Source organism: Peromyscus maniculatus, chromosome X (genome assembly GCF_049852395.1).
Source record: "Peromyscus maniculatus bairdii isolate BWxNUB_F1_BW_parent chromosome X, HU_Pman_BW_mat_3.1, whole genome shotgun sequence".
In the NCBI taxonomy this organism is placed as follows: Eukaryota; Metazoa; Chordata; class Mammalia; order Rodentia; family Cricetidae; genus Peromyscus; species Peromyscus maniculatus.
In genome coordinates this window covers 104,983,711-105,011,015 of record NC_134875.1, presented here as the reverse complement: position 1 = coordinate 105,011,015, position 27,305 = coordinate 104,983,711, and the positions used below count along the sequence as shown (strand labels likewise).

Below are 27,305 nucleotides of genomic sequence, written 5' to 3'. Positions count from 1 at the left end.
GCCACCATGTCTCACCATGATGAACTGTAAGCCAGCCCCAATTAAATGTTTTCCTTTATAAGAGTTGCCATGGTCATGGTGTCTCTTCACAGCAATAAAAACCCTAACTAAGACAATTGTCTTCACATATGACAAAAGCGTGGTAGTAAGCATAAATAAAATCTCTGGAATGCAAATCAACTTAGGGTATAGAAATAAACATGTAAAAGGGGTCGACACAGGGAGAGGAAAATGATTAAGCATTTTCTTTATTCATTTCACTAACAGTGTGAAAAGTAGTTTTACAAAACATTAACATAATGACATGAGTCTACTTGACCAAATCACCTTACCAATATACTTCTGGAGTACATTAATTTTGGCTTATATAATCCTTCTTATTGTAGAATACTCTTTCCTGGCTGTCTCAGAATTTTATTTATTTATTTGTTTATTTATTTATTTGTTTGTCTGTTCATTTATTTATCTATTCATTCATTCATTCATTCATTCATTCATTCATTCACTCACTTTAACTGGAATGTTTGATCAGTGAATTTTCCCTCAAGTTTTCCACATGGTGTATTATTACTCGTTACCTTAATCTAGTTTTAACTCTTAAATTCTTGTTACCTGCTTGGGTGCTCGGTAGTTGCCTCTGGGGTGGGTTGTCTCCTAGGAAGGTAAAAATGAACAGAAAATCCTTGAATTTATAATTTGTAAAATATTTCAGACTTAGAAATATTTTACAGTTAATACAAAACCAGAGGAGATAAACAAGAAAAACTTTACTAAAAAACATTTACTAAAAATAAACATATCATATGTAAAACTAAATTTATAGTACCTTTGAAGATAGCACTAGTTAAGGAATTCCAGTCCTAGTATTATCCAGCAAGTGGACAAGAATGAAAATAAAATTGAAAAGTAATTTCAGCAAAAAATATTTACTTACATATTTACTATCTGATTAATATTTGATAACATGAATATACTAATGTTCATATAAATCTAATTTATACCTCCCTGACCACAATTATAGAATAGGCATGCTTCAGGAAACCATGGTTTACATCAAAGATTTATTAACCTTAAATAAACACTGTTCTCTTTTAGTATGCCTCTGTCTTTAAATATCTACAATACTGCAAGATATTCTAATCAAAATCTCCTTGATTACCTGTTATAATTTGAGATTTAATTTCCAGAGCTTGAGTCTGGATAGCTGGAGGTTCCGGAATCTGAGGGATATAAATTTTCCTGGGTATATTGAAATGTGCAGGAAGGCTCAGTTCTGTTGCATATAAAATGGATTTAGGCTTCTTCAACTTCGACATATTAAAGAGCAAAAGGCACTGTAAATGGATATTGAAATTTTATTGTAATTTTTCTCAACTTTTACCTCCAAATTACAAGGTAGCATTATATGCTCAGATAAAAGACTTGGAGGAAAATACACAAAAAAGTACAAATAAGCTTATTTCTTTAGAGGTGTTATCTTTAAATGTGGGTAGAAGGTATCACTAGCCCATACAAGTTACCAATGGCATCATCTTTAATAGTGACCCACGTTACCTTTTCTAACGCTTATAGTAACCAACAGTTTATCTTGCAAGGAAAATATTCCTTAATGGACAAACCTGAAAGACAGCTTTACATCATGAGCAGAAACCTATGCTCCTTCACATCTATACATCAGATACTACCATCATTTGCAGGATATATCAAGTCACCATCTTCACTAACGGCAATTTGACTACATAAAAACAACTAAGTTTCAGGTCAGGCCTTTTCAGATATCTAGAACAAATCACCTTCCCACCTAGATTTTGTATTTTTTTTTTTTTTTTTTTTTTGGTTTTTCGAGACAGGGTTTCTCTGTGTAGCTTTGCGCCTTTCCTGGGACTCACTTGGTAGCCCAGGCTGGCCTCGAACTCACAGAGATCCGCCTGCCTCTGCCTCCCGAGTGCTGGGATTAAAGGCGTGCGCCACCACCGCCCGGCCTAGATTTTGTATTTTTTAAATTCATATGGTCACTGTTCATAAAATGTGGGTTACAACACACTCCCATTCACATCCTCCTCTAGACACAATACTGTCCTTATGAAAATTGGACAGTAGCCTCAACAGTGTAAGTGAGGCACTATTTACCTGAGAATAGATATCAAGACAGACAAAAAGATTTAAAAAAACAACTTTTAGATTATCTCAGAATTTACAATTTGAAAGGAGAAATAAATAAACCAATGTCAATGTCAATCTCACATGAAACATAAATCACCTAAAGGAAGAAAAACTGCCATAGACAAATTCTCTTAACTATTTTTTAATAAATTATTTTGAGAAGTAATATTGAAAAAACAGATTTTAAAAGGTAGAAAGAGAAAGGGGTTTTCTTCTGATAGGCTGATAGTTCAAAATGGTCACTCATTAAAAACTTTTTGTGATAGCTGTATATATAAGGCTCAAATTTCACTATTCAGTATAACTATGAGGTTTAGTCAAAGAGAATCATCACCTTCTTGGAAGTATTTAGGGTAAATGAGAGTTGTCCAGTTCTTGGTATTGATAATTTCTAGCTCATTAGAGCTTTACAATCAAGGTCACCTTTAATATATTACTTATATCTTAGAAATTTGTAATAATCTTTATGAATTCTAGGACCTGAACAAATAAACCATTTTAGCTAAGATATCAATTTATCTACTACATATATATATAGATAAATTTATATATATATATATCAATAGATAGATGAGTATATGTGTGTATGTCTTCAACAAGGATGAAGAAAAAAATCTGATGATAATCATAACAGTGATCACAAGTATGCATGAACAGAACATTATTTAATGGGAATTTTACAAATTTATCTCAATTTTCATAAATTACCATACTCATTTTATTAACAATATAAAAATGGCAACTTGGAGAGGATTAAGTAACCATCCTATAATCACACAGGTCGACATGGTTTGAGAGTCTATAAGTAGCTTCATAATTTGATACCAGGCATCATCTTGGGTAACTTACAGAAATTATTCCTACACACACATTACCTGAGATTCAAATGTAATTGTTCTAGAGTGAGCCTGTATGACAGAGTTACTATAAGTTCCCCAGAACATTCTAATGTTCAGTCAGAACTGACAATTATTGGGAATTCAAGACTATACTATGATGATTAAAATTATTTCAGATGCCAATATATTTAACAAAATGAAATAAAATACCACTGAGCTCCCTCCTAGGAAAGAAAGAATATTCATCACTTTCCATGTAAAAATATAATTATACTATAAGAGAACAGCAAAGTTTCAAGAGTAATTAGAGCCACTGAGACAACTCACCAGGTCTAGGCACCTTCCCTCAAGACTAATGGCCTGAGTTAGATCCTTGGGATCTACATGGTAAAAGGAGAACACCAATCCCTGCAATTATTCTCTGACTTCCATATGCCTGCCTTGGCACATGCAGACTCAAAGGTGCCAAATGTGCACACACACACTCCAGACACACACAAAAAATGAATGAATGAATAAGTATCCTTTTTTCACAACTTAATAGCATCATTTCTCCATTCCTACCTCAATCTTAGTTAGTCCTAGTAGGGCAACGGCCGCACGAATGGTACTGCTTTCCAGAGTGCCAGAGATAGCCCTTCGTTCATACTCAAGAGTTGACATCTGTTGCTGTGCTGCAAAAGCCAAAGCCTTTTCCTTGGCTTCATTAGTCAGTGGTACTTTTAGGTCTATATCAAGGATTTGATGAGGTTTGCAGTTCAAATATAGAATTGGATCTTCTTTATTATATTCTGGGGAAAGTAAAAAATTTGTTCCCTCAGCAGTGTTATCAAGCACAGATTTGTGATGTTAAAAACATAAAAGTGGAATTAGTTATGGTATTCATTAAAGAGAGGAAAATAAATGGGTAGTACACTTCCATTGATTCTAAATAACTGATTAAAGAATAAGACTTCAAAAATCAAAGGTAATCTATTGGTATTCTCTAAGAGAAGTTTTACTTAATAATGCTTTCTTAAAAATATCAATATGCTCAAAACTTAGTAAACTGTGATCCTGATAAAGTAGTAATAGTAACCCTTATGAAGACAATATAGGGCAGACTCTCACACCCCTAATCCACTAAAGGCTGTTAGCCACCAAGACCACTTCCTTCTATTGCTAACAATGGAATATGCCTGTCCCTTATCCACATTTTCTATCACATGAGAACAAAACCCACCAGTTATAGGATGTCTCCAAAGACAAATTTGATCTCAAGGTAAAAAACAAAATAATAAAAAAGTCTCTATCTTACATGGGGAAATCCTCTTGACTATGAGGAAGAGATTTCTTTAAAAATGCTACTATGAACTAACAAAAATAATACCCTCCCCACCAACCTGATAAAATAAAAACTCATTCTTGTCTCTGTTGGCAAATTCCTTCATTTGTCAGAATCAGTGCCCACTCGTTTCCCTTAGCCCCCTTTCTTTCCAATCAAAACTTCTGTCAGAGTTCATAGTCAGTCTCAATTTTTTATTTTCCACAATAATTGAAATTAGTTACCACACATATTAAAAATAAGGTATGGGAAATAGAAATAAACACAAAAGTGATGACCTTGAAGGACAAGCAAAAAAATAAAACTTCATTTCACTAACAAATTCTTTTAGTGCTAGCAGTCAAAAATTTAAAATAAGGATAGAAATCTACAGTATAATAAAATAAATGATTCTTTGAGAATGTAGAGATTTGATTTCCAAACAGAAAACAATAGGATTTATTGAGTAATATTTGGTATACTAAATTCCAATATTATCTGAAGACTAAAAGCATAGATTCATAAAGAAGACATCAATCACGTTTTTTACTGGTAAAATGGTGTTGTTTCATTGACACAAACATAATAGAGTTAGAAGGAGGCTTTCTAAAATACAAATGCATATTGGAAAAAACTTCTATAAAAAATGTTTGCATGACCATACAAGGAATAATGTCATCTGTCAATATAATGAAGCAAAACACGCATAACATACCTTCTTCTTGAGAAGTACTATAGTCAATTGGACTTGGAGGCTTCATTGGAAGGAAAATGGAAGGCAAAGGTATCAAACCTTTCCCTTCTATAATATATATCAAATCTCCAATCTAAAATATAAGCATATAATGATAATAATAAATTTAAAGCACTCATAAAAATATAAACAATAGTCATGTCAAAGTGAAAACCTATACACTTTCTAGGAACTTTCTTGCATGCTTTTCTGAACAACCGATGTATTAATTTATATGGGCAAAAGTAAAGCACATAGTATGACATTAGTGTCCTATAATTTGTTATGAAATCATATAGGAAAGTTGAATAAGGAAGTCTTAGAAATTTTTTACAAATATTCTTAGGAAACCATCTTAAAATGATCATGCAAACATTAAAGAAACTTTGTCCTGTCCTGTAACAACACAACAATAATAACTTTATTACTTTATTATTATTATTATTATTATTATTATATAATTATTACAGAACATGTACATCCATGAGACTATTTTTAAAGTGTGAATTTTCAAAATGAGCATATGAACACCTAAAGCATTTAAGGACATATTATTACATAAGAAGTACAAAAGGCTAAATAGATAAAGCAAAAATATAAGTGGGAACCATGTAAGGGCAGCAACATTATACAGAGAAATCAACAGTGGTGAGCATGCTTGTTTTGTTTGGCTAGTAGCTATTAAGCCTCAGGGAAATTTACTAGGTCTCTGAGTTTCATTTTCCTTCTCTGTACAACTGGTGTCTTTAGGAGCCTAGAGCACAAATGAAAACAAGTCAAAGAAAGGAGCTTCTAAAGACATAACAGAAAAATCACAGTGGGGAAATATTATTAGTTCCTGATTCAAACAAAGAAGCATAAATGAAGGAAAATGTAGAATCATGAGATAATTAGGTAATTTGAAACTGAGTAGATATTTGATGGTATTAAATAGAAGTTAAAATATTTTTAAGAATATGGTGTCATTGGCCTTGTCAAAAATAGGCAGTTGTAATTATAAGATAGTGAAGTATGAATAAGAGTATGTGGTGATTGGGACTTACTTCATTATATTCATAGAACTGTTTTGCGATGTTATTAAAAATGGGGGCAAAATAAAGAGCAAACTTATTGTAGCTTCTTTTCTACAGTTCGATGTAGAGAAAATCAGCATATGTTACTCCATATTATGACTGATTTAAATTAGGATTATTTTGAAAAGAAGGCAATTGAAAAGAAGTAAGGTATAGAACAAATTCTCCTTTGCCCCATGTACCTAAAAGCCAGATATTCATTTACAATGGTTTCTTCCCTTTCTCTCTATCAGAAAGGACAAAATTTGATCAGAAAGTCTAATTAGATGCTCATATAACTGCTGATGATTCTTGGTTATCCTACGCCACAGAATTCCATTCATTTGACTTCCTGTACTATGCCCTATATAGACACTCAGTCTTTTGATTTTATGTTGTCAAGCTTTTAAAAACTTCAGTTCTTGTTGAAGCTGTTATGCAAGTGGAAGTTCTAATCCACCTCTTATTCATTCTTTAGCTGTCTCTTCCAATAAGCATGTTAAAAAGCTTTTGTTAGTTTTACATTTGTAAGAACAATATGTTCCTTCCCTCTATAAGTATTTTGTATTTTACATAATAAATTTTTATCATTGTATCAAAAGAAATTGAATTACAGGATTTGGAGAAGACCACGCAAAAACGCATATAAGAAGTATTTGTTCTAATCAAGGTATGTAGTAGCTATAGGAAGGCAATAAAGTACTGGAAGATAAATATACTAGAGAAAAAAAAGATAGGTGCTAGCTGGCTCAATGATAAAATTCAAGCATTTGTGGAAGAGGCCTAGTATACCACAGCAAGTGGATGTAAAGCCACACACTTAAAAGAGCTCTCATATTAAGAAAAAATTCCCAGCTGGGCGGTGGTGGTGCACACCGTTAATCCCAGCACTTGGGAGGCAGAGGCAGGCAGGTCTCAGTGAATTCGAGGCCATCTGGTCTGCAAAGCAAGTTCCAGGACAGGGTGGTTACACAGAAAAACCTTGTCTCAAAAAACCACCTACCCTGGCCGGGTGGTGGTGGCCCACTCCTTTAATCCCAGCACTCAGGAGGCAGAGGCAGGCGGATCTCTGTGAGTTCGAGGCCAGCCTGGGCTACAGAGTGAGATCCAGGAAAGGCACAAAGCTACACAGAGAAACCCTATATCGAAAAACCAAAAAAAAAAAAAAAAAAAAGAAAGAAAAAGAAAAAGAAAAAAATTTCCTGCCTAATGTTACAACTTTCCTTTTAAAAATAAGTTCAGTCAATGCTTGGTAGCTTCTAGAATGAGAATACAGCAGAATCCATTCCAGAAAATAAAATCAGATGCTGGAAACTACAATGCAGACAGATCAATATGTCAAGTTACTGCTGTGATCTATAATGTTGGTATGATACCTATTCTCTCAACTTCAGGAGATGAAATTCCTCAGGGACTGAGTTCTGATTCTGCTATAGTTTCCATTTTATACCTGAAAGGATTTTGGACTTCTGGCATCTAATAGCAGGAGCTTTTAGGAATGTTGTGAGTCTGCCTGTAATCTGAAAATTTTTATGAACACAGATAGATTTGTACAACTTTATCTTCAAAGTTATGTAAATATTTCCTTTCTTATTTGAAAATTGAAGTAAAACACACAAAAGTGAAATAAATGTGTACTCCTGAAAACACTGTTAGTAGAAATGGTTTTACTTTGTAAGTGGAAAACTACCAAATAGAGGCCTAATTACTTCACTTTTTAACAAATGGGGCTTATTAGGAAAGGGGTTATCACACATTTAATAATAACAAGAACAAACCATTTGTGCTTGATTGTATGTATAATAGCTAGTTAAGCATTAAGTGTATTTTTAAATATAATTAGCAATATACTTGAATATACAAATTAAAAGCAACTATAATTCAATCAAATACTTTAAATTGTAGCACTCTTTCAAATAGGTAGCAATTTATTTCTGATTATTGTTTTGTTTTATCTTAATGTTTTCTCTGGAAAGGACAGAATATATGTAATCAAAGGTGTGTTTTAATAAGTGAGGATGTCAAAATAAGCTTGATTATATTTTAAGTAATTTAGATTCATTTATGTAGGTAGATAATATTCTCATAGTCTACTTCAAGGAAGAAAGTTGATTTTTATAATTCTACTCTTGAAAATGAATTTTCTATAATTAAAAATTATTTTTAAACGGTATTTTGAACATTTGATACAATCAATGGACATTTGATACAATCAATGGTATCTAACAACAACTACAATTATTTTCACACTTTTTTTATATATAGAGAAATGTAGTTACATCCTAAAAGATTTCCTTTCCATTGCTGAGAATGAAGTCCAAGGCCTTGTGAATGCTACACAAGCCCTCTACTACTGATCTACAATTCTAGGTAATGAATAAGATAAAACCAAGGGAGTTTTATGATGTAATTTTTCTCAGTGGGAATTTTACATGTAAAATTAAAGTATATCTTATAATTAATAGAATGTACTATTTTTTCACACACAGTTAATTTCATAGATACTAGCTAAGTATTATCTCCTAATAACATTGATTGGTTAAATATAGTGAACACACATGATATATGTGGCTGTATTGCTATATATTCTGATGATTCTAAATTTCCTCCTCAGATCATTATCTTAGTCAGTCTCTCAGAGTTAGTCTCCCATCTCTTCTTCTTCTCTACCCACCATCCCCTGAATTGTTCTCTTCTTTGTTGTTTTTAAGAACTAAGCTACATGAATGCCACAGGTAAAAAGAAATGAATTCCATAAACAGCTTGGGAGGTTGGAAGCAGATCTTTCCTCACATGACACTCTGAGGAGATGCCAGCCTTTGTCAATTCCTTTATTAAATATTTTATAGACCATAAGTAGAGGACTTAGCATGACAGGCCAGATCTTTGACTCACGGAGACTGAGATAAGGCCAGTCATGGTGGTTCTGCTTCCATGGAACTCCCATATGCTGCCACCATAAGTTTATAAGTAGTGGGAATTTTTTGGTATTCTCCAGAAGAAGCTTCTTGTCTTGGAACTTGAAAACTAGAAACATGAATGTTTCCAGAGTCCCATTTGCTTTAAACTGCCTTTAATGGTTACTTCAGTATGGAAGCAACTCATAATGGAAAAAGCACAGAGCATAATTCTGTTCTTACCGATTCGTTGCTCAGGATGACGGCACAATAGCGAATGTGCATATCAAAGGGAAGATAGTAGATCTCCAGGCTGGAAGATCCTTTTGCTCCCAAGAAAATTGTATGCATTGAACAAAAGAATTCTCTGATGAAGCTAGACTTAATTGCTAAGAAAACATGACACAGAGAAAGTTGATAAATAATAGTATAAGTATTAGTCAAACAAACTATTGTTTCAAAAATAATTAACATTTAAGGATGAATAAAATGTTGGAAACATTATAATATAATATTATTAGATAATACATGCCAGGCTGTGGTGGCGCATGCCTTTAATCTCAGCACTCAGAAGGCAGAGGCAGGCAGATCTCTGTAAATCTGAGGACCAGCCTGAGCTACAGAGCCAGTTCTAGGACAACCAAGTCTACACAAGGAAACCAAAAGAAAAAAAGAAAAAGATAATACATACTTTTTAATAAAAAACTACTGATCTCAAGCTTGATAATAAAAATTCCTTAATAATGAATCTCATGAAAGGAGTACTATTTAATTTATATATAAATTAAAATTATATATAAAATTTTATATGTAAAATTATATATAAATTCACATATATAAATGTGGTCACTCTTGAATGTCCAATTTTAACAATCTGTGAAACAATTCACATAACAAAGTAAAATGGACAATTTGAATTGGAAATGACTACTATATACACAAAAACATACATATTTGTTTTTTGGTAGTTTTAAAATATGTTGACAGATTCCTCAAATCCTACTAAAATGTGGTGACATAAATAGGTGAACCTTAGTGATTTTATCTAAACAAACATTGTATGCTAGACTTCAGCAGACGTAATGTGCCATGTTTTCTGATACTAAATGGGGAAATGTAATCCAATATCTGTCTAATGTTTTCTCTTTACTTACTTTTAAACCCAGTTATTACTCTATGAGAAGCCTGAGACATATGGCAATCCCACTTGTAAGATTTTAAGCCAACAATCCCAGCTAAGACACCAGTGGGGAAAGGCAACATTACACATTATTACACATTAGACACATGAATAAAATAGCTTAGAAATATCCCAGTCCCAGCTTCCATCTGATGGTAATGCCTTGAGAGACCTTGAGGTGAAGTCATGCAGGTGAGCCCAGTCAACCCAGAAATATAAGACAGAACAGTTACATCTGATTTTATGTTTCTGTGTGCCACTGTAACCATGATGGATTGTTCTGTAGCTATAGTTAAGCATAATATTTCTACAATCAGTGTTCTGTCCATCATTCTACCTATCTTTTAAAATATTCTTTCACAGCATATCCATACTCTTAGTAGAGTATGACTAAATACAATGTTCAAACATTAGGCTTTTCAGCAACGTAAGGACTATCTTCTGAAAATCAAATTGGAGTTCCTTGAAGCCACCTTTGCGTAACTTTGCCGATCTTTTCAAGACTTGTATTTACTTGTGGTGGTATTGTGTTCCCCAAAATATTGTGTACCTTAATAAATTTATCTGGGGTCAGAGAACAGACAGCCACTAGATACAAAGGCTAGAAAATGGTGGCACTCACACCTTTAATCCTAGCATTCCAGAGATAGAAATCCCTCTGGATCTCTGTGAGTTCAAGGCCACATTGGAAACAGCCAAGCATGGCGACACGCCTTTAATCCCAGAAAGCCAGCCTTTAATCCCAGGGAGTGGTGGTAGAAAGTAGAAAGATATATAAGGCGTGAGGATGAGAAACTAGAAGCTTTTGGCTGGTTAAGCATGTGGCTGGTTAAGCTTCAGGCTTTCCAGCAGCAGTTCAGCTGAGAGCCATTGGGACGAGGACGCAGAAGCTTCCAGTCTGGGGAAACAGGACCAGCTGAGGAAATGGCAAGGTGAGATAGCTGTGGCTCGTTCTGTCTCTCTGATCTACCAGCATTGACCCCAATAACTTGCCTCGGGTTTGATTTTATGAATAAGAACTTTTAAGATTCCTGCTACATCTGGCGCCCAACATTCGTGTTACGAATTCATGAAAAAGCTGTTTGCCTGTGGCCTTGTGAGCCCCAGCTCAGGCCCAAGCTACACTCAGCTGGTTGTGGTGGCGCACGCTGGTAGGATTTGCTGAAGGAGACAGAGGCAGTAGGATCCCGAGTTTGAGGCCGGCCTAGGAGGCTTGGGAGAAGCTTTGGCCCGGACTGAACCACAAACAGTGGTGGGACCATGGAAGCAGTGGCTACTGCTCCACGTTGCCAGCTCCTTCTCATCATGTTGGGACTGCGGTGATGCTGCTAGCTGGGATGAAGTGTTTACTGCTGCTGGTTCAGAGAAGAATTGCCAGGACCATCGTGTTACAAGAAAGCATCGGCAAAGGTCAGTTTGGAAAAGTTTGGCAAGACAAATGGTGGGGAGAAATTGTTGTGAAGATTTTCTGTTCTAGGGAAGAATGTTCATGGTTCCGAGAGAGAGACATTTATCAGACTATGATTACTCCAAACCACAGAGGAGGAAAAAAAAAAAAAAAAAAAGTCTGCAGGAAACCATGACCATGCCTAACAGTGACTTTGAAATCTTCAAAAAGATGACAGGATCCTACAATGGTGATTCCACATGGACTATGGTAAAGCCATTAAGCTGATTAACACACCGAAAGATCGACTTTGGACTACAAACTGGTCAGGACAATTTCGAGATGGCTAGCTGAGATGATACAGCCTGACAGACTACTTGAACAAGGACTTGAAACAAGCCCTGAACTTTCCTATTATGCAGAGACTGGACAAATGATACAGGACTTGATGATTAACCCAAAAATTTTCTTTTCAAGATTCCCTAAAGATATCTTCACCCCTAGAAAGCAAAAAGAAAAAGAGAATATAGATATGAGATAGATCATCGAATCTACTCTGAGAAAAAAGATAAAGAAATAATAGGATAAATAGGTAGATCATTGAATCTACACTGAAGAAAAAGGGGAAGATATAAAAATAACAAAAGGTAGACTACTGAATCTATTATGAAAAGAAAAAAGAGAGAATATGGATATGATAAGATAAAAAGGGAGATTATGGAATCTACTTTTAAAAAGGAACTACTTGTTTTAAATAAGATAAGTAATGAAAATTTTTTTGGTCTAAGTTTATCAGATGTTACTGGACAGGACATTGTTAATATATATAATGGAGTTTTTATCTGAATCTGTCAAATGTTAATGGACTAGACATCATTAATGTAATTTTTGTCTGTATATATTGTATATACTTATTAGATAGTTTTTCTTGTATTAGTTATAAGCTTTCTTTAATTTTAGACAAAAAGAGAGGAGATGTGGTGGTATTGTGTTCCCCAAAATATTGTGTACCTTAATAAATTTATCTGGGGTCAGAGAACAGACAGCCACTAGATACAAAGGCTAGAAAATGGTGGCACTCACACCTTTAATCCTAGCATTCCAGAGATAGAAATCCCTCTGGATCTCTGTGAGTTCAAGGCCACATTGGAAACAGCCAAGCATGGCGACACGCCTTTAATCCCAGAAAGCCAGCCTTTAATCCCAGGGAGTGGTGGTAGAAAGTAGAAAGATATATAAGGCGTGAGGATGAGAAACTAGAAGCTTTTGGCTGGTTAAGCATGTGGCTGGTTAAGCTTCAGGCTTTCCAGCAGCAGTTCAGCTGAGAGCCATTGGGATGAGGACACAGAGGCCTCCAGTCTGAGGAGACAAGACCAGATGAGGATCCGGTGAGGTGAGATAGCTGTGGCTTATTCTGTCTCTCTGATCTACCAGCATGGACCCCAATAACTGGCCTCGGGTTTGATTTTATGAATAAGAACTTTTAAGATTCCTGCTACATTTACTTAATAATATTAAATGAAAAACTTTATTTTTACAATTCCAACTTTAATAATATCTGGTATCTAAACAGGTTAAATAAAATTCAAAAGTAACATAGAGACCAGATATTTAACATGGTCCCTATATGCTAGTGGAAACAGATGAACAGGTAAAAGGAAAGATGATAGCACAGTTCTCAAAAGGGCACTCAACAAAAATGGCAGACAACCAACCAGTCAATCTCTGTCTAGCCAGAAATCTCTAGAAGTTTCCATTCTATCATCACAACCAACCTGATGAATATTTCATTCACTGTTTTTCACATAAAAATCAGATCCAAGGCAGATGTGGCAGCACACACCTTTAATCTCAGCACTCAGGAGGCAGAGGCAGGTGGATCTCTGTGAGTTTGAGGTCAGCCTGGTCTACAAAGTGAGTTCCAGGACAGTCAGGACTATTGTACAGAGGAACTATGTCTCAAAAAAAACAAAACAAACAAACAAAAAAATCAAATCCAAGTAAAAAAACAGAACCCTTTCACTTAGGTACTCACAGGTTCTTAAGCCATTTTCAGCATGGGAAGAACTCCGATCAGCAGCGTCACTGTTCATATGATGACTATCAGAAGAGAGAAAGAACATCAACATTACACACCCAATATTTTGTAAAATTCTCTATTTTTTATTAAAGACTGTATATATTTAGTAATTATTGTTATCTACAATACAACATGTGGTGTTCATATAGTTTTAAAACCTCAAAAATTAGAAAAATAGAGAAAAATGAATTTTTCATATTTCTACCATTTCTTGAAAAGAGGTTCTCACTGTGTACACTTTGCTAGCCTACAACTTATTATATAAATCAGGATGACATTGAACTCACTTACATCTGCCTCTCTCTGTCCCCCTAGTACTGGGATTAAAGGCATGTGCCCAAATGCCTAACATTATTTATAAATATTAGTGAAATGTTCCTCTTTTACCTTTAAATAGTGAGACAGAAATAGGGTATATTTCAGAGCTAAACAGAAATTCTCTACAAAAGTGGTTGTAGAACGAATTTCCTTTCCAGGAAAAATCTTTTTAATTATTTACATATTTGCTCCATTTTATAAATATAAATGTAGGATACACGGCAGTTTTAAAATTTCAGTTGCAGTTCCGGAAATGACAGAGCCATGAACTTTTACCCACTTTAGTTAGTGTTTAGGATTACTTTGATCCCTAAGCTATCAAGCAATATTTACTATTTACAGATATATACCTAAATTTGACCCTGAAAAATATTATTTCTAAGTAAAGTTATCATAAATATTTCCATTCCCTTTAATTCCATTTGAATACCATGAATAACACTCTCTTAGCAACATATTTGTTGATGTTATTTCCCACTTTTATAATCATTACATGCTTTAATTCTACTAATACACATTTTGGTAGGAAATTTAAGTACTGGAATAGCTTTTGTTAAAAAGTAAGGAACCTTAAATATTTTGTGTAATGTGAGCATCTGATAGACACTTTAATTAAGGCTGTCCTTTCTACAATAGCTACTTTCACATGTAAAATATAGATCACACAAAAAGTAAAAAGAATAATAAAGATAGTGTCTTATTTCTCCATATATGGCTCCACTGTCATCTCTTTGATAATGGAGACCTAAGCAGAATTATTGATTAAAAGTCACAGATAATCTACAGGTTCATTTTGTTCAATATTTGCAATCTCTAGTCTTTGAATCATTTTTATCAGAGTCTATAGAAAAGTACATGTGTCTGAGCTTCATATCCCTTTTCTTTTGTGTGTTTTGTCAGAATCAAATAATAAAAAAGCCCTTGGAAATATTTGAAAGTTTGCCTCATCTCCAAAGAATATTCTTAAACTCAGATAAGTTAAGATTCAAATACTGCGCCGGGCGGTGGTGGCGCACGCCTTTAATCCCAGCACTCGGGAGGCAGAGCCAGGCGGATCTCTGTGAGTTCGAGGCCAGCCTGGGCTACCAAGTGAGCTCCAGGAAAGGCGCAAAGCTACACAGAGAAACCCTGTCTCGAAAAACCAAAAAAAAAAAAAAAAAAAAAAAAAAAAAAAAAAAAAAGATTCAAATACTGCTCATGATAATGACAGAAAACATTGTGGATTTAGAAGCCTGTCTCACATTCTTATGAAACTAAGTATTATGATTATGGGAGAAATTTGAAAATAATTTAGTCAAAATTGTATGGTTTCTAAAAATTCTACTATACTTAATGATAACAAGTCTAGAAATTCATTGACAAATACCATTCTTTTATAAAATTAGTGTCTTGGTAACCCAAAGTCAAAAGAAACAATATCTCACCTGTCTTTTTGCTACTACTGATACCCTATCCTTTTTAAATGTTTTTAGATATTCACAGATGCCTGCTAGAGATATTTCATGAGGAGCATTTTGAAAGCTTTCTAGTCTTGGGGAAAACAGCACCAAAAGAGGATAAATTGTTTACAAATTCTCGATCTAAAAATATTTCTTGTTAATTCATTAATGAATGAGAGTGAGTGAATAGAAATTATTTTTTGAAATATGGATGAATGACATATTTTACTTTTGGGTACTGGTATATAGCTCTTCTCAATCTAGAATGGTCAAAACATCATTGAGCTGGTTATCTTCTGAACTTGAAAAGGTAGCTTGAAAGGTTATATCCTACTCCAAAATATTTTGAAAAAGGGTTATCGAGAACTTTATTAGAGTCTCCGTGATGTTACTCTATGGTAGATATTCAAGGTTCCATATAATCCGGGGAGCCAACAATATTGTTCAAATCTAATGTTTATACATCATGAGATGGTATATGAGAGAATCAAGTTTGGGTTCATTTTATTCTCCATATGTCTATGTTTCTTTAAAAACTGAGGGGGCATGTATCAGTGGCCATATGGAAATTCTATGAGGTCACAGCAGCCAGGCAATCATGTATAAATCATGAAATAAATTATCACAAGACATCAAATGTTATACTGTCTTTATCATGGATTCTGTAGTTTTCAGAACAGTGGGATATAAATATTAGTTGCAGAGGCCATCCAATCTATGGTATAATTGGTATAGGTGCCCTAATACACTCAAACACTTGTTCAACTCTAACGAAACGTTCCTAATTTTCAGGGTAGCAGAAATATTTTTTTTTTTTTTTTGGTTTTTCGAGACAGGGTTTCTCTGTGTAGCTTTGCGCCTTTCCTGGAGCTCACTTGGTAGCCCAGGCTGGCCTCGAACTCACAGAGATCCGCCTGCCTCTGCCTCCCGAGTGCTGGGATTAAAGGCGTGCGCCACCACCGCCCGGCCCTTTTTTTTTTTTTTTTTTTTTTTTTTTTAAGATTTATTTATTATGTATACAGTGTTCTGCCAGAAGAGAGCACCAGATCTCATTACAGATGGTTGTGAGTCACCATGTGGTTTCTGGGAGTTGAACTCAGGACCTCTGGAGGAGCAGCCAGTGGTGTTCCTAACCCCTGAGCCATCTCTCTGGTCCCGCAGAAATATTTTTAAGTCATGTCTTTTCAGAATTTAGCTTTTGTTGTTTTTTTAATAAGAACTAGGATCTACAAATATCTCTAACTGGGTCTTCATTTACATGGCTATTTTGAGTCCAGATATTTTGTAATATAGTGAAAAATAATGAGTGTTCTAAATTCATGAAGCGTCTGATCTCTAATGGAATGTACTCTATAAGGAATACTTAGGAAGCGGAACGTTAAACACTTAGCATCCTTTCAGCCTTAATTCATATGTATCTCTACTTCTCTTATAGACCATCAGTAAAATCGTACTTTCATATCTCCTTGCCTGGCCATTACCATTGCTTCTGCAATTCCCCCTTCTGATCTTTATGTGTATAGGAAACATTTCCTCATCCTTTAGACTCTGTCTAGAAAGATATTACTCATCATTTTACTAATTTTTTTCAGAACCCAACTTATGCAAAAACACCAGACTATAGTCTATGCCAGATGTTCTCCAATACATTGGCTAATAGCACTACTTAAACAAGAAGATCAAAAGGTATTTTTGACATAAAATATTATAATTAATGCATTTTACTCCGTCAAAGTGCTTCACTCTTAAGAGATTTTTATTTTCTTCTCTATTTCGTGGTAGGCTCCTTATGGGTCCCACATACACCTGAGTCATCTTCATTTCCTAATTACAGCACTGCTAGTGGTACCACTAAGTAAAAATCTGTTGAACACATAAAAAACTCAGTATCTCTGGAAGAAACTAGCAAATCATATCACTGAAAGAAATAACAGAAAATGTACTAAAAAATGTACTCATTTGGAGCACATCCAATCTATTGATAAATTTCAAACTTTAGCTAAAGTCACTGTACTAATCCCTATCTGGTAATTCCTTTGGATTTATTTAAAGTAAGAACTGCTTAGAGCTGGGGATATAGCTCAGATTTAGGAACATTTGTTGCTCTTCTAGAAGATCACAGTTCAGTTTCCCAGCATCCATGTAAAGAAACTGTCAATTGCTCATAATTCCAGTTCCAGGGGAATCCAAATGTCCTATCTAGCTTTTATGAGAATCTGAAGAAATATGTACACACACACACACACACACACACACACACACACACACACACAATGAATGTTTAAAAGAACACCTTAATAGTTTTTATCATATTTGTGGATCACATACCCTTAAGTAAAACAATTCTATTTTCAGTGTCGTTTAATTTTTTGTTGTTGCTGTTTGAAACCACATATATGAAAACTTCATTTTTGAAAGCCCTCATTGGAAGATGTTGCATGTTTGAGGACACTCTGGAATATCTAGGGAGTACAAGATTCATTTTTTTTTTTTTTTTGTTTTTCGAGACAGGGTTTCTTTGTGTAGCTTTGCGCCTTTCCTGGAGCTCACTCGGTAGCCCAGGCTGGCCTCGAACTCACAGAGATCCGCCTGGCTCTGCCTCCCGAGTGCTGGGATTAAAGGCGTGCGCCACCACTGCCCGGCAAGATTCATTTTTAAGACACAAACACCTACACAAAAATGAAAGCTAAGGGAAAAGTGCAAATGATTTTATTATTTAGTTTGTGTAGATATGTTTATCTCCTATATAAACAATACCAGAATATGTAAGCCACAGTTCCCTTGCTGAGAAATTTAGGTTTTACATCTTATGTGATTAAAACCTTGAAAAAATATCCCCACTGATTCTTATAGACATCACTTAAAAATAATATAGACTTTTCCAGGCAAAATATTATCACATAACTTTCTCATTGTAGAAGTGCAATATTAAACTGTGACTAGAGTGGAGGAATTTAAATTTCAATAAATTTTTAAAAAATATATATTGTTCTTCTTGATGGTCTAATATTAAATTTATATTCTAGGATATTACTGAGACAACATATTTACATGAGTCAACATACTTATATGGTAGGCTATATTAACTTGTATAAATTTTTGGCCTACTACATCATACTTTCATTCTGCTTATAATTTTAAATTCATTTCATAACTTTTTTTGTGTCTGGAAATTTGTTTAAAAAAATACTCTTTTCACCAGGTGGTGGTGGTACACGCCTTTAATCCCAGCACTTGGGAGGCAGAGGCAGGTGCATCTCTGTGAGTTCAAGGTCAGCCTGTGCTACAGAGTAAGTTCCAGGAAAGGCTCCAAAGCTACTCAGAGAAACGTGTCTCCAAAAAATTTTTGAAAAAGACTCTTTTCACTTTTTTCATCAGAGAAGACATAGAAAAATAACTAAGGAGATATATTAAACAAAAAGCAAATACATGAAACAGAATAATCCAAAAGTTTTAGAAATATGGTAGACACATTTCCTTTGGTTGTGCTTCTTGGTGAGTGGATCATTATTTTGGTGGGTACTTTCAAAATACCCTTTGTAGAAAAAATAATTTCATTATTATATACTTGCTCATTTCATTTTTTTTAAGGAATTATACATTAGAAAATATTGTGTCCTTACTGGTAACTTTGCAGTCAAGAGCTATGAGAATTTCACAACCTTTGATCAAATTATGCACGTTAAAAGATACACAAGGGTTGGAGAGATGGTGCAGCCATTAAAGGCTAAGGCTCCCAACCAAAAGGACAAGAAAACAATGAAACATGCCAACTTTGTGATATAAAATTCCTATGTTGTATTTCAAATCATGTAAGTAAACTAAATTTTCTCATTCATAATTTTTTATGATGTTGGGTTTTTATGTTCAGATAATACAACACTGAAAAGGAATATAGCTCTAAAATATTACAGTATAAGTGTTCACTGTTAATATGAAAAGAATATATTACAGCCATTTAAGCAAAATCTATGATGACAAAGAATCTCTTATTCAAGCAAGAAACTGAAAAATATAAAAATACAGAATTATTGGATCAAACATTTTAAAGCATACTTGTGTGTCATCCTTAAAAACTAACATAAGATCTCCTATACAAATGCAGGCCATGTCAGCCAGAAGAATAGGTAGGCTATCTGGCCTAGGGACTCTCCCACTTCCTCAGTATAAGTATAAAATCAAATCTGCTTACTCTGGGATCACAGTAGCTTTGGAAGACGAAGTTATTTGTGATGGCAAGTACATAAGTGTTGTGGATTCCACAAGAATAACACTGAAATAAACATGGAAATAATTATTTCTAATTGTAATGTGAAAAATTCAGATAACAACAAACCACGGTTCCTTTTCATTTTTTCTCATCGTCTATAACCTATATTCACAGAGTATACATATGTGCTCGCTCATTCTGCAACTCAAAGAATATATTAGGGAAAAGGGGAAGACCTCAAACAGAAACATGTGAAATATTTATATAGAAAATAAAATTAAAATAAAATACAAATAAACAGGCCTAGGGGAGATAGAACTAGTATTCAAAATGGGTATAACACATTTTCAAATATGTCCAGAATCCTTCATAGAAACTATGAAACATAAACATCTTGATGAGTCATTGGCTAAAGTGTCATCAATCAGTCCGCCAAACATTATAGACTTTTGCCAATGTTACTGGGTACCCTCCACCACCCGACAGAAGGCTCTTTTTCTAAAGATACAAATTGCTTATGACACTGAAAAAATCAAAATTATGCCAACTAGAAGCTTCACTCCTACTGACTTGGGTATTCAAGGAGCTGGAAGGTACTATGCATGCTACTCAAGGGAAAAAAATCCCAATCACCCAGCTACAAACCCCATTACAGTAGTAACACAAATATTAGAGGAGTAACTAAACACTATCTAGTTAAATTTAAGGCCCATTCTATAAGATGGAAGCCACACCTGACACTGTTAACACAGCCAAGAACCTGAGACTAGATAGGTCATGGACCTAGGAAAAAACCTACTACTATTAGTCTGCAGTAATAGTAACAATAAAATGACTCCTAATGATATATTACTATACCAATAGGTCAGGGTATTATTGTTCACCTTTTACCAGAGAAGTTTCTTGTTGCAATAGATGGAAATTAACACAGAGGCCCACAACTAGGTGATGTGTAGAATGAGAGACCCTGGAGCACTCATCCCTAAGTGGGATGTGTTGAACAAGTTGCAGGAATCTATGTGTAAGAGGAGGAAGAAAATTGCAAGAGCCAGAGGTTGAAGATGACTCTAAAGAAACAATGTCTTCCAAATGCAACAGGAAGGATACATATGTAAACACACAGAGACTGTGACATCAATGCCTGGGAAAGTCCCAGCCAGACAAAATCCAGGCACAGAGATGAAGCAGAACTGAATACAAAGCCCCATCTCTAATCAAGATACTATTTGTAGCTGATATCTGCTGAAAAAGGGAGAATCATTTTCCTCCCTTGGAGTGACACTAGATATATAGACCACACTCCAGGATAGGTCTCATGCTCACAAATAGTTGGCCAACACAACTCTGTGATTTTTATGCACTTTCTGTATTTTTTTTGTTTTGGTTTTGTATTTTTTAATTATTTGAAATGCATTTTTGTTTTTTTTTTTCCAGGGGGGCATGAAGTTGGGAGAGTAAGAAGGATCTAGAAGTTAGGGGAGAGGAAAGTATATAATCAAAATATGTTGTATGAAAAATTTTAAAGACAGTAAATAAAAAAGAGAAAAATATGAAAAATGTAAAGAAACAAAAAAACAGATGACTGAAAATGTCTGTGACCCAGATATCATATTTACCAGGAAACAAATTCAAACTAATTATTACACATGCCTTCAAAGAACTACAGAAATATACTAAAGAAGTAAAAGCAAGTATGAGGCTAATGTAGCATTAAATATAGAACAACAAAAAAGATTATAAAAAAGAACCAGGAAGATATTCTGGAGTTGGAGATGAAAACAGATATGAGAAATTTGCTGAAGAGCTCAATAGTATATTTGAATTTATATAGATATGGAAATGATAAATTCACAAATAACTAATTCAGTAAAATAAATTTTGTTTAATCAATCATTATCAATAATAAATTGTTAAAAACCTGAAGACAAAGTGATTCAAAATGTTTCAAATCACCAAATATTAATAAGTTATCAAATGTAAAACACAAAGCATTTTATATTCTATTGACACTTTCTGTCCAAATACATATATTACATGCGTCTGATTTCTAGATGTGTCTATTTTAGAAGGAAACTAATTTTCCTTTTCTCAGCAGTTATCAGCTACAAATAGTATCTTGGTTAGAGATGGGGTTTTGTGGCCAATTCTACTTCATCTCTGTGCCAGGATTTTGTCTGGCATTGATGTCACAGTTCACAGGAATACAAAGACTATAAACGCATGCAACTTTTCCTCAAAAGAATCATGTTGAATATAGATGGTGAACTACAAGAAATTTACATTAAAACAGTAACTTACCGAAAATCTCCACCCATTGAAAAGGGATTTTTAACATTCACAGTGACTTCTTTCCATTGATAACATGGAGCTTTGCATTTTAGAATATCCTAAAGTAAAAAAAAAAGTCACAACAAATAATAATGTCAAAACCCAGAATATCTTTAATTATTAACTGCAACCTCAAAAATCTAGTGTCCACGGGATTATAACAATAATTAATAAAATTATTTCCCCCAAAATATTTTACTATTAAAATTCACATGAGGTTAAATGTATTTATCTCATACTTATCCATAATAATATGCTAATAATTAAAATATTTGCTTTGAATGTCTCTTAAATTGATCTCCTTCAAACTGATTTCATAAATGAATAATGATTTCAGAAATAATCAGACATGATTTCTATCTGTAAGTTATATATATATATATATATATATATATATATATATATATATATAATATTTGTATCTATCACCTAAGACAAAAAGAAGTATATATGTGTATCTTTGTAAACTATGTATGAATTCTAGCTTTTCTATGTTCATATTGTGGTGGTTATAATGACATGCTTATAATAAATGTACAGTTATTGCCGGGCAAACAGATCTAAAGACACTAGTAAATAGTGTCATGACATAATTATTGTTCCCTTACCTTGGAGCTCTTTTTTTACTTGAAAGAATATTCTGGCCGGGCGGTGGTGGCGCACGCCTTTAATCCCAGCACTCGGGAGGCAGAGCCAGGCGGATCTCTGTGAGTTCGAGGCCAGCCTGGGCTACCGAGTGAGCTCCAGGAAAGGCGCAAAGCTAAACAGAGAAACCCTGTCTCGAAAAACCAAATAAATAAATAAATAAATAAATAAATAAATAAATAAATAAAAGTACAGTTATAAAATAAAAAATTCAAATTAATTCTGTATACAAAAATTTCTAGAAATTTTACAATTATGAACAGTCATGACTGTCTTCAATACTTTCTCCATTATAATGTAATCTACTTCCTTTTGACATGAGTGGGAAGAGGAGGCTGTAATCAGAGCTGCACAGCATTCAGGCATTCAGTTTTCAAGCTTTCTCTCCCTTAATGAAGTTAATGATGGAATCAAATCAACCATCCCACTGAACTGCACATGACAAAGTAATACATTATTTGAGAGAATATGTGAAAGAATTGAGAGATGTGAAGTGTTCGTTATTAAAGAGGAAACTGGAAGAAAACAATGTATCATAGTCTAGTATCATTCCCAGTAAGTCAGTCTGTCTATGTGATCATCGTGGTGCTCTTTTCTAATATGTGACTACCAATTAATACTTTGAGTCATTCTTTGTACTTCATACTTTGGCCTTGCACACTCAAAAGTTTTGTTTTGTTTTGTTTTTTATAATATACACAGACACCTGGCAACAGCAAATTTGCTTGTCTTTAACCATTTATCCATGGCAGCAAGTAATATTTAAACAAGATGTTTATAAAAGTATTCCAATGTATTTCTTCCCCATATTTTGAGATACGAACATGTAGAATTCAGTCAAGAACAACATAATCCTTCAATAAATGTATCATTAGCATGAACCTTATAATGGATTGTCTCTACAGAACACACAAGTTAAACTGATGAATGCCCAGTTAGAAAGATGATTGAACATGTAAAGGTGCTTGCTGCCAAGCTTTTTTTTTTTTTTTTTTTGGTTTTTCAAGACAGGGTTTCTCTGTGTAGCTTTGTGCCTTTTCCTGGAACTCACTTGGTAGCCCAGGCTGGCCTCGAACTCACACAGATCCGCCTGGCTCTGCCTCCCGAGTGCTGGGATTAAAGGCATGCGCCACCACCGCCTGGCTTAAAGCTTTTTAACCATTTACTGAGGAGGTACCTAGGTAGCAAGTTCCACATAGAAGGAGAAAACTACCTCCTGCAAGCTGTTCTCTGACTTCCATCATGCTGTGCCACACATGTTAACATAGATGTGCAAGCATCCGCATGTGTATGTGCATGCGCCACACACATTATATGTATATTACGTTATATTAAAAAGTTAATAAATGTCCATAGCAGAAACTTTCAGTGCCCTCACCCCACAACCTTAAATTACAAAGCTGGATGGCCCACAATAGATGACCTAAAGGACTAAGAACTGAACCAAGATAAACAGGCCAGAATAATCATGGTGGGACATTACAGGGGCTGGGGAACAGGAGAAAAAGCATACAAAATAAGTTCAGTTTACTCACAATTGCTTTAAAATTTAGTATTTCTCCTTTCAGACCAAAAGCCATTGTACTGCCTCCTACTCCACCCTTGGGTTTTGAAATTAATAATAGTGTAGCTTCAGCAGGATGGAGGAAACGACTTAAAAATTTCACAACAAGGACAATTTGTTTTCTGTTTAATAAAAAATAAAAGAGAAAACACTATATTGAAATAAAAGACAATTAAATATATATTAGGTACAGATCAAGTTTAGTACCTACACCCGGAACAGTATCCACTTTTATGAAAAATTAAAACAACATTCAAGCATGAAGTCATCTGTATAATCTAAATTTAACTATCAAGTATATGTGTAATATATTAAATATTGGATCTTCTAGCATGGAACAATATTAAACCATATATATTTTGTATGAAGTTATGAGTACATTTTTGTCTGTAAACTCCTAGTCATGTCTTGTACTCTTTCTTGGTTATATGGAGTGAAGAAAAAACATTTAATAAAAATTACTGAATTAAAATAATACCTCAGGTGAAGTTTGGAAAGTACAATCTGATAATGTTAAATAGAAGTAGTATGTTAGTTATTTGACAAAAAATCAATTAAAAGATGAAATAAAGAAAATGTATCCAGGTGTTTTCTTTTTTAACATGTCATATATAGTATAACACAGTCTAACGGCAGAGTCTACAGCTGTGGACAAGATACTATTCACTTGTTTATAGAAAAATGCTGATACAAGGCCACATTTTGACAGCTTAAGTGCTCTGCTATAAGCCTTGAGAGGAAGTATGCAGAACCTTTTGAAACAAAAGGCTTACACAGCACAAAAAGATTTCTTGGAATCTATCACAGTCTCATGGGTTGTGAACAGCTAGGAGGCTTGCTAACTTATGTTCTTGAGAATAGTTACAGGGTTTGAAACAGTGGCAGGGTACTATGAAACTGCCTCTTCCCATCTATCATGCAGTCAATTTTGTTCTTTTCTGGCTTTCTCTTGTACAAGGTAGATAGGTAGCACTTTATGCTTTTCTCCTTTCATGTAAGTAATGGACTTTGAATTAAAAATAAGCTGGGTTCTCACAACTGAATACAAGTGATAAACACCAGGGATATTTTACCACTGACCTTTACTCTGGCTTTTAGCATAACTAGCATTATATATAATACTCAGTTATTTTGTCCTACACAATATCACTTATTATAAACTCTCTTAAGGTAAAAATGTTGATAATGAACATAGGAATAGTTTCCTTTGCTGTCAAACCTTGGCCTAATTTCTGTAGTCTGTGGAACCACTGATTAATGGTTGAGATGAGGTAGAAGCAAAGGAAAAAGTTAGAGATTGCATTTACAAATCATAAGAAATAAACAAACTATATTTTGTAGGAAAAAATCACAGCCCACATACAACAGGAGGACTTTTATTCAGATAGGTCCACACTAATCTAAAGTTTGTGCAAATGGACTATTATATAAGACTCATAGCCTGGAATTTCATCCAAAAAATAAAAAGCTGTTCATATTGGAGTCATTTCTGGGGTGTAGAAGCTCAAATTTGGTGCAAGAATACCATATTGAATTAAGGATTTTCTATATAATGCTTATAGTCCATTAGTTCAATTCACTCATTCAATTTGTATTTATAAATAATTTTTAGTGAGTCAGGAACTGTTTTAGGCTTATGAGACACAGTAATTAGATAAAGTATATAATTCTTAATCTCCTGAACTATCCATACTATAGTGCATGGATGAGTATAAAACATCACTGAAAAGATTTGAAAAAAGGAATCATGCATTCCTTTATATGTCATAATTAGAATCATATGGATATATATATATATATATATATATATATATATATATATATCCACCTAGATATTTATCTATATTCTACAATCTATACAGGCACAATAAGTATGAGTGGATAAAGAAATATGGTTACAATAGTGTTTTTGGAAGCAGAATTTTAAAACTTTTACTCATTTTCTTCTTCATTCTTCCATAGCTTCTAAATTTCAATCACAAACCTATCTTGCTATAATAATCAGAAACTATACACAATGTAACATGTATATTAAAAATTTTATATAATGTTAGTATACACTAGTTGCATTTCCTTCATGAACCAGACTTGTGCTATATAAACAAAGAATTTATAATGTTAACATGATGGCCCATATACACACAATTTAAACTAAAATTAATTAAATACATGCATAAAATTAGCTGCTTTGTATTGTTAGCAATGTTTTGACAAAATTAAAGAGGAATCTCAGAAACATTAATATGTTATTTCTGAGTGAAAACTCTTTCTAATGTACCTATCAATTTAGAGAAATTGAAGTCACATCTTAATAATCATTGTAAAATATTAAATGCCTAGTTTTGACAAGTTCAATAAGTTAGAATATTTTTGAAACACTCACTTTGGAGAAATTGTTACAACATTCCCTGTCTGGGCGAGACAGAAGTCAGCAGCATCTCTTCCAACAATTGTAGCCGTATACACTAAATTTTTCAAGCTTGGATTTTTCACTAATATCTACGTAGACAGAGAAGATGGTGCAAAGATTAAATTCAGCACATAAATATACTCAGCTTAATATATACTATATTAACTGGAATAAAACAATATTAGAATTTGCATGTGTGTTGGACAGGGCCTTGCTACATAGCCCAGGCTATGGAAATTATTCTCTTTCAGTTTCAGCCTCCTTAGTGATGATAGGCGCGAATCACCTTCTAAACTACAGACTTGGTGTTTAATGATAGTACTTCTATCTATCTTTGTGATTTATCAGATTGAAGAAGGATCTTCTAATACTTTATATGGCAATTCAAAGTCCTAAAACTAACAATTTAGATTTAATTTTTATTTGGGAGTAAAATTATTGGAAGATTTTTAAGCAAAACTAGCATAATTTAGTTTCCATAAAAGGAAAATTTTTCAGATAAGTGAAGAACATTTTCTAAGGAGTTCAAGTTTCAAGACATACCCAGGAAAGAAATGACTGTGTCCTGGTCTAAAAGGAGTTTAACTAGGTATTATCTGAACTAGAAACATGGAGAGTATTAAAAAAGAAGTAGAAAAGGAAGAGGAAGAAGAGGAGGAAGAGGACAGTTACTTCACTATATATGTTAAAATAAAATATATGCAAATATGATAGAAAGCCAAGAAAATAATATAGAAACACGCGGTAAGGAGTTAGA

At 33.9% G+C, this 27,305-nt stretch overlaps 1 protein-coding gene across 5 annotated transcripts in view; it reads right to left on the bottom strand.

Annotated features, from left to right (window-relative positions):
• The window catches only part of Cfap47 (cilia and flagella associated protein 47), a 234,556-nt gene that overhangs the window by 87,203 nt on the left and 120,048 nt on the right, over positions 1-27,305 (bottom strand). For all 5 annotated transcript variants that reach the window (XM_042269235.2, XM_042269236.2, XM_076562695.1 and 2 more), the window contains exons 37-46: positions 26,522-26,637; positions 24,110-24,260; positions 21,900-21,988; positions 19,584-19,664; positions 13,590-13,654; positions 9,231-9,376; positions 5,021-5,132; positions 3,567-3,793; positions 1,160-1,334; positions 613-654 (exon numbers count right to left, since the gene is read on the bottom strand). In XM_042269235.2, coding sequence (XP_042125169.2) covers positions 613-654; positions 1,160-1,334; positions 3,567-3,793; positions 5,021-5,132; positions 9,231-9,376; positions 13,590-13,654; positions 19,584-19,664; positions 21,900-21,988; positions 24,110-24,260; positions 26,522-26,637 — 1,204 coding nt within the window. The remainder of the gene's footprint in view (positions 1-612; positions 655-1,159; positions 1,335-3,566; positions 3,794-5,020; positions 5,133-9,230; positions 9,377-13,589; positions 13,655-19,583; positions 19,665-21,899; positions 21,989-24,109; positions 24,261-26,521; positions 26,638-27,305) is intronic.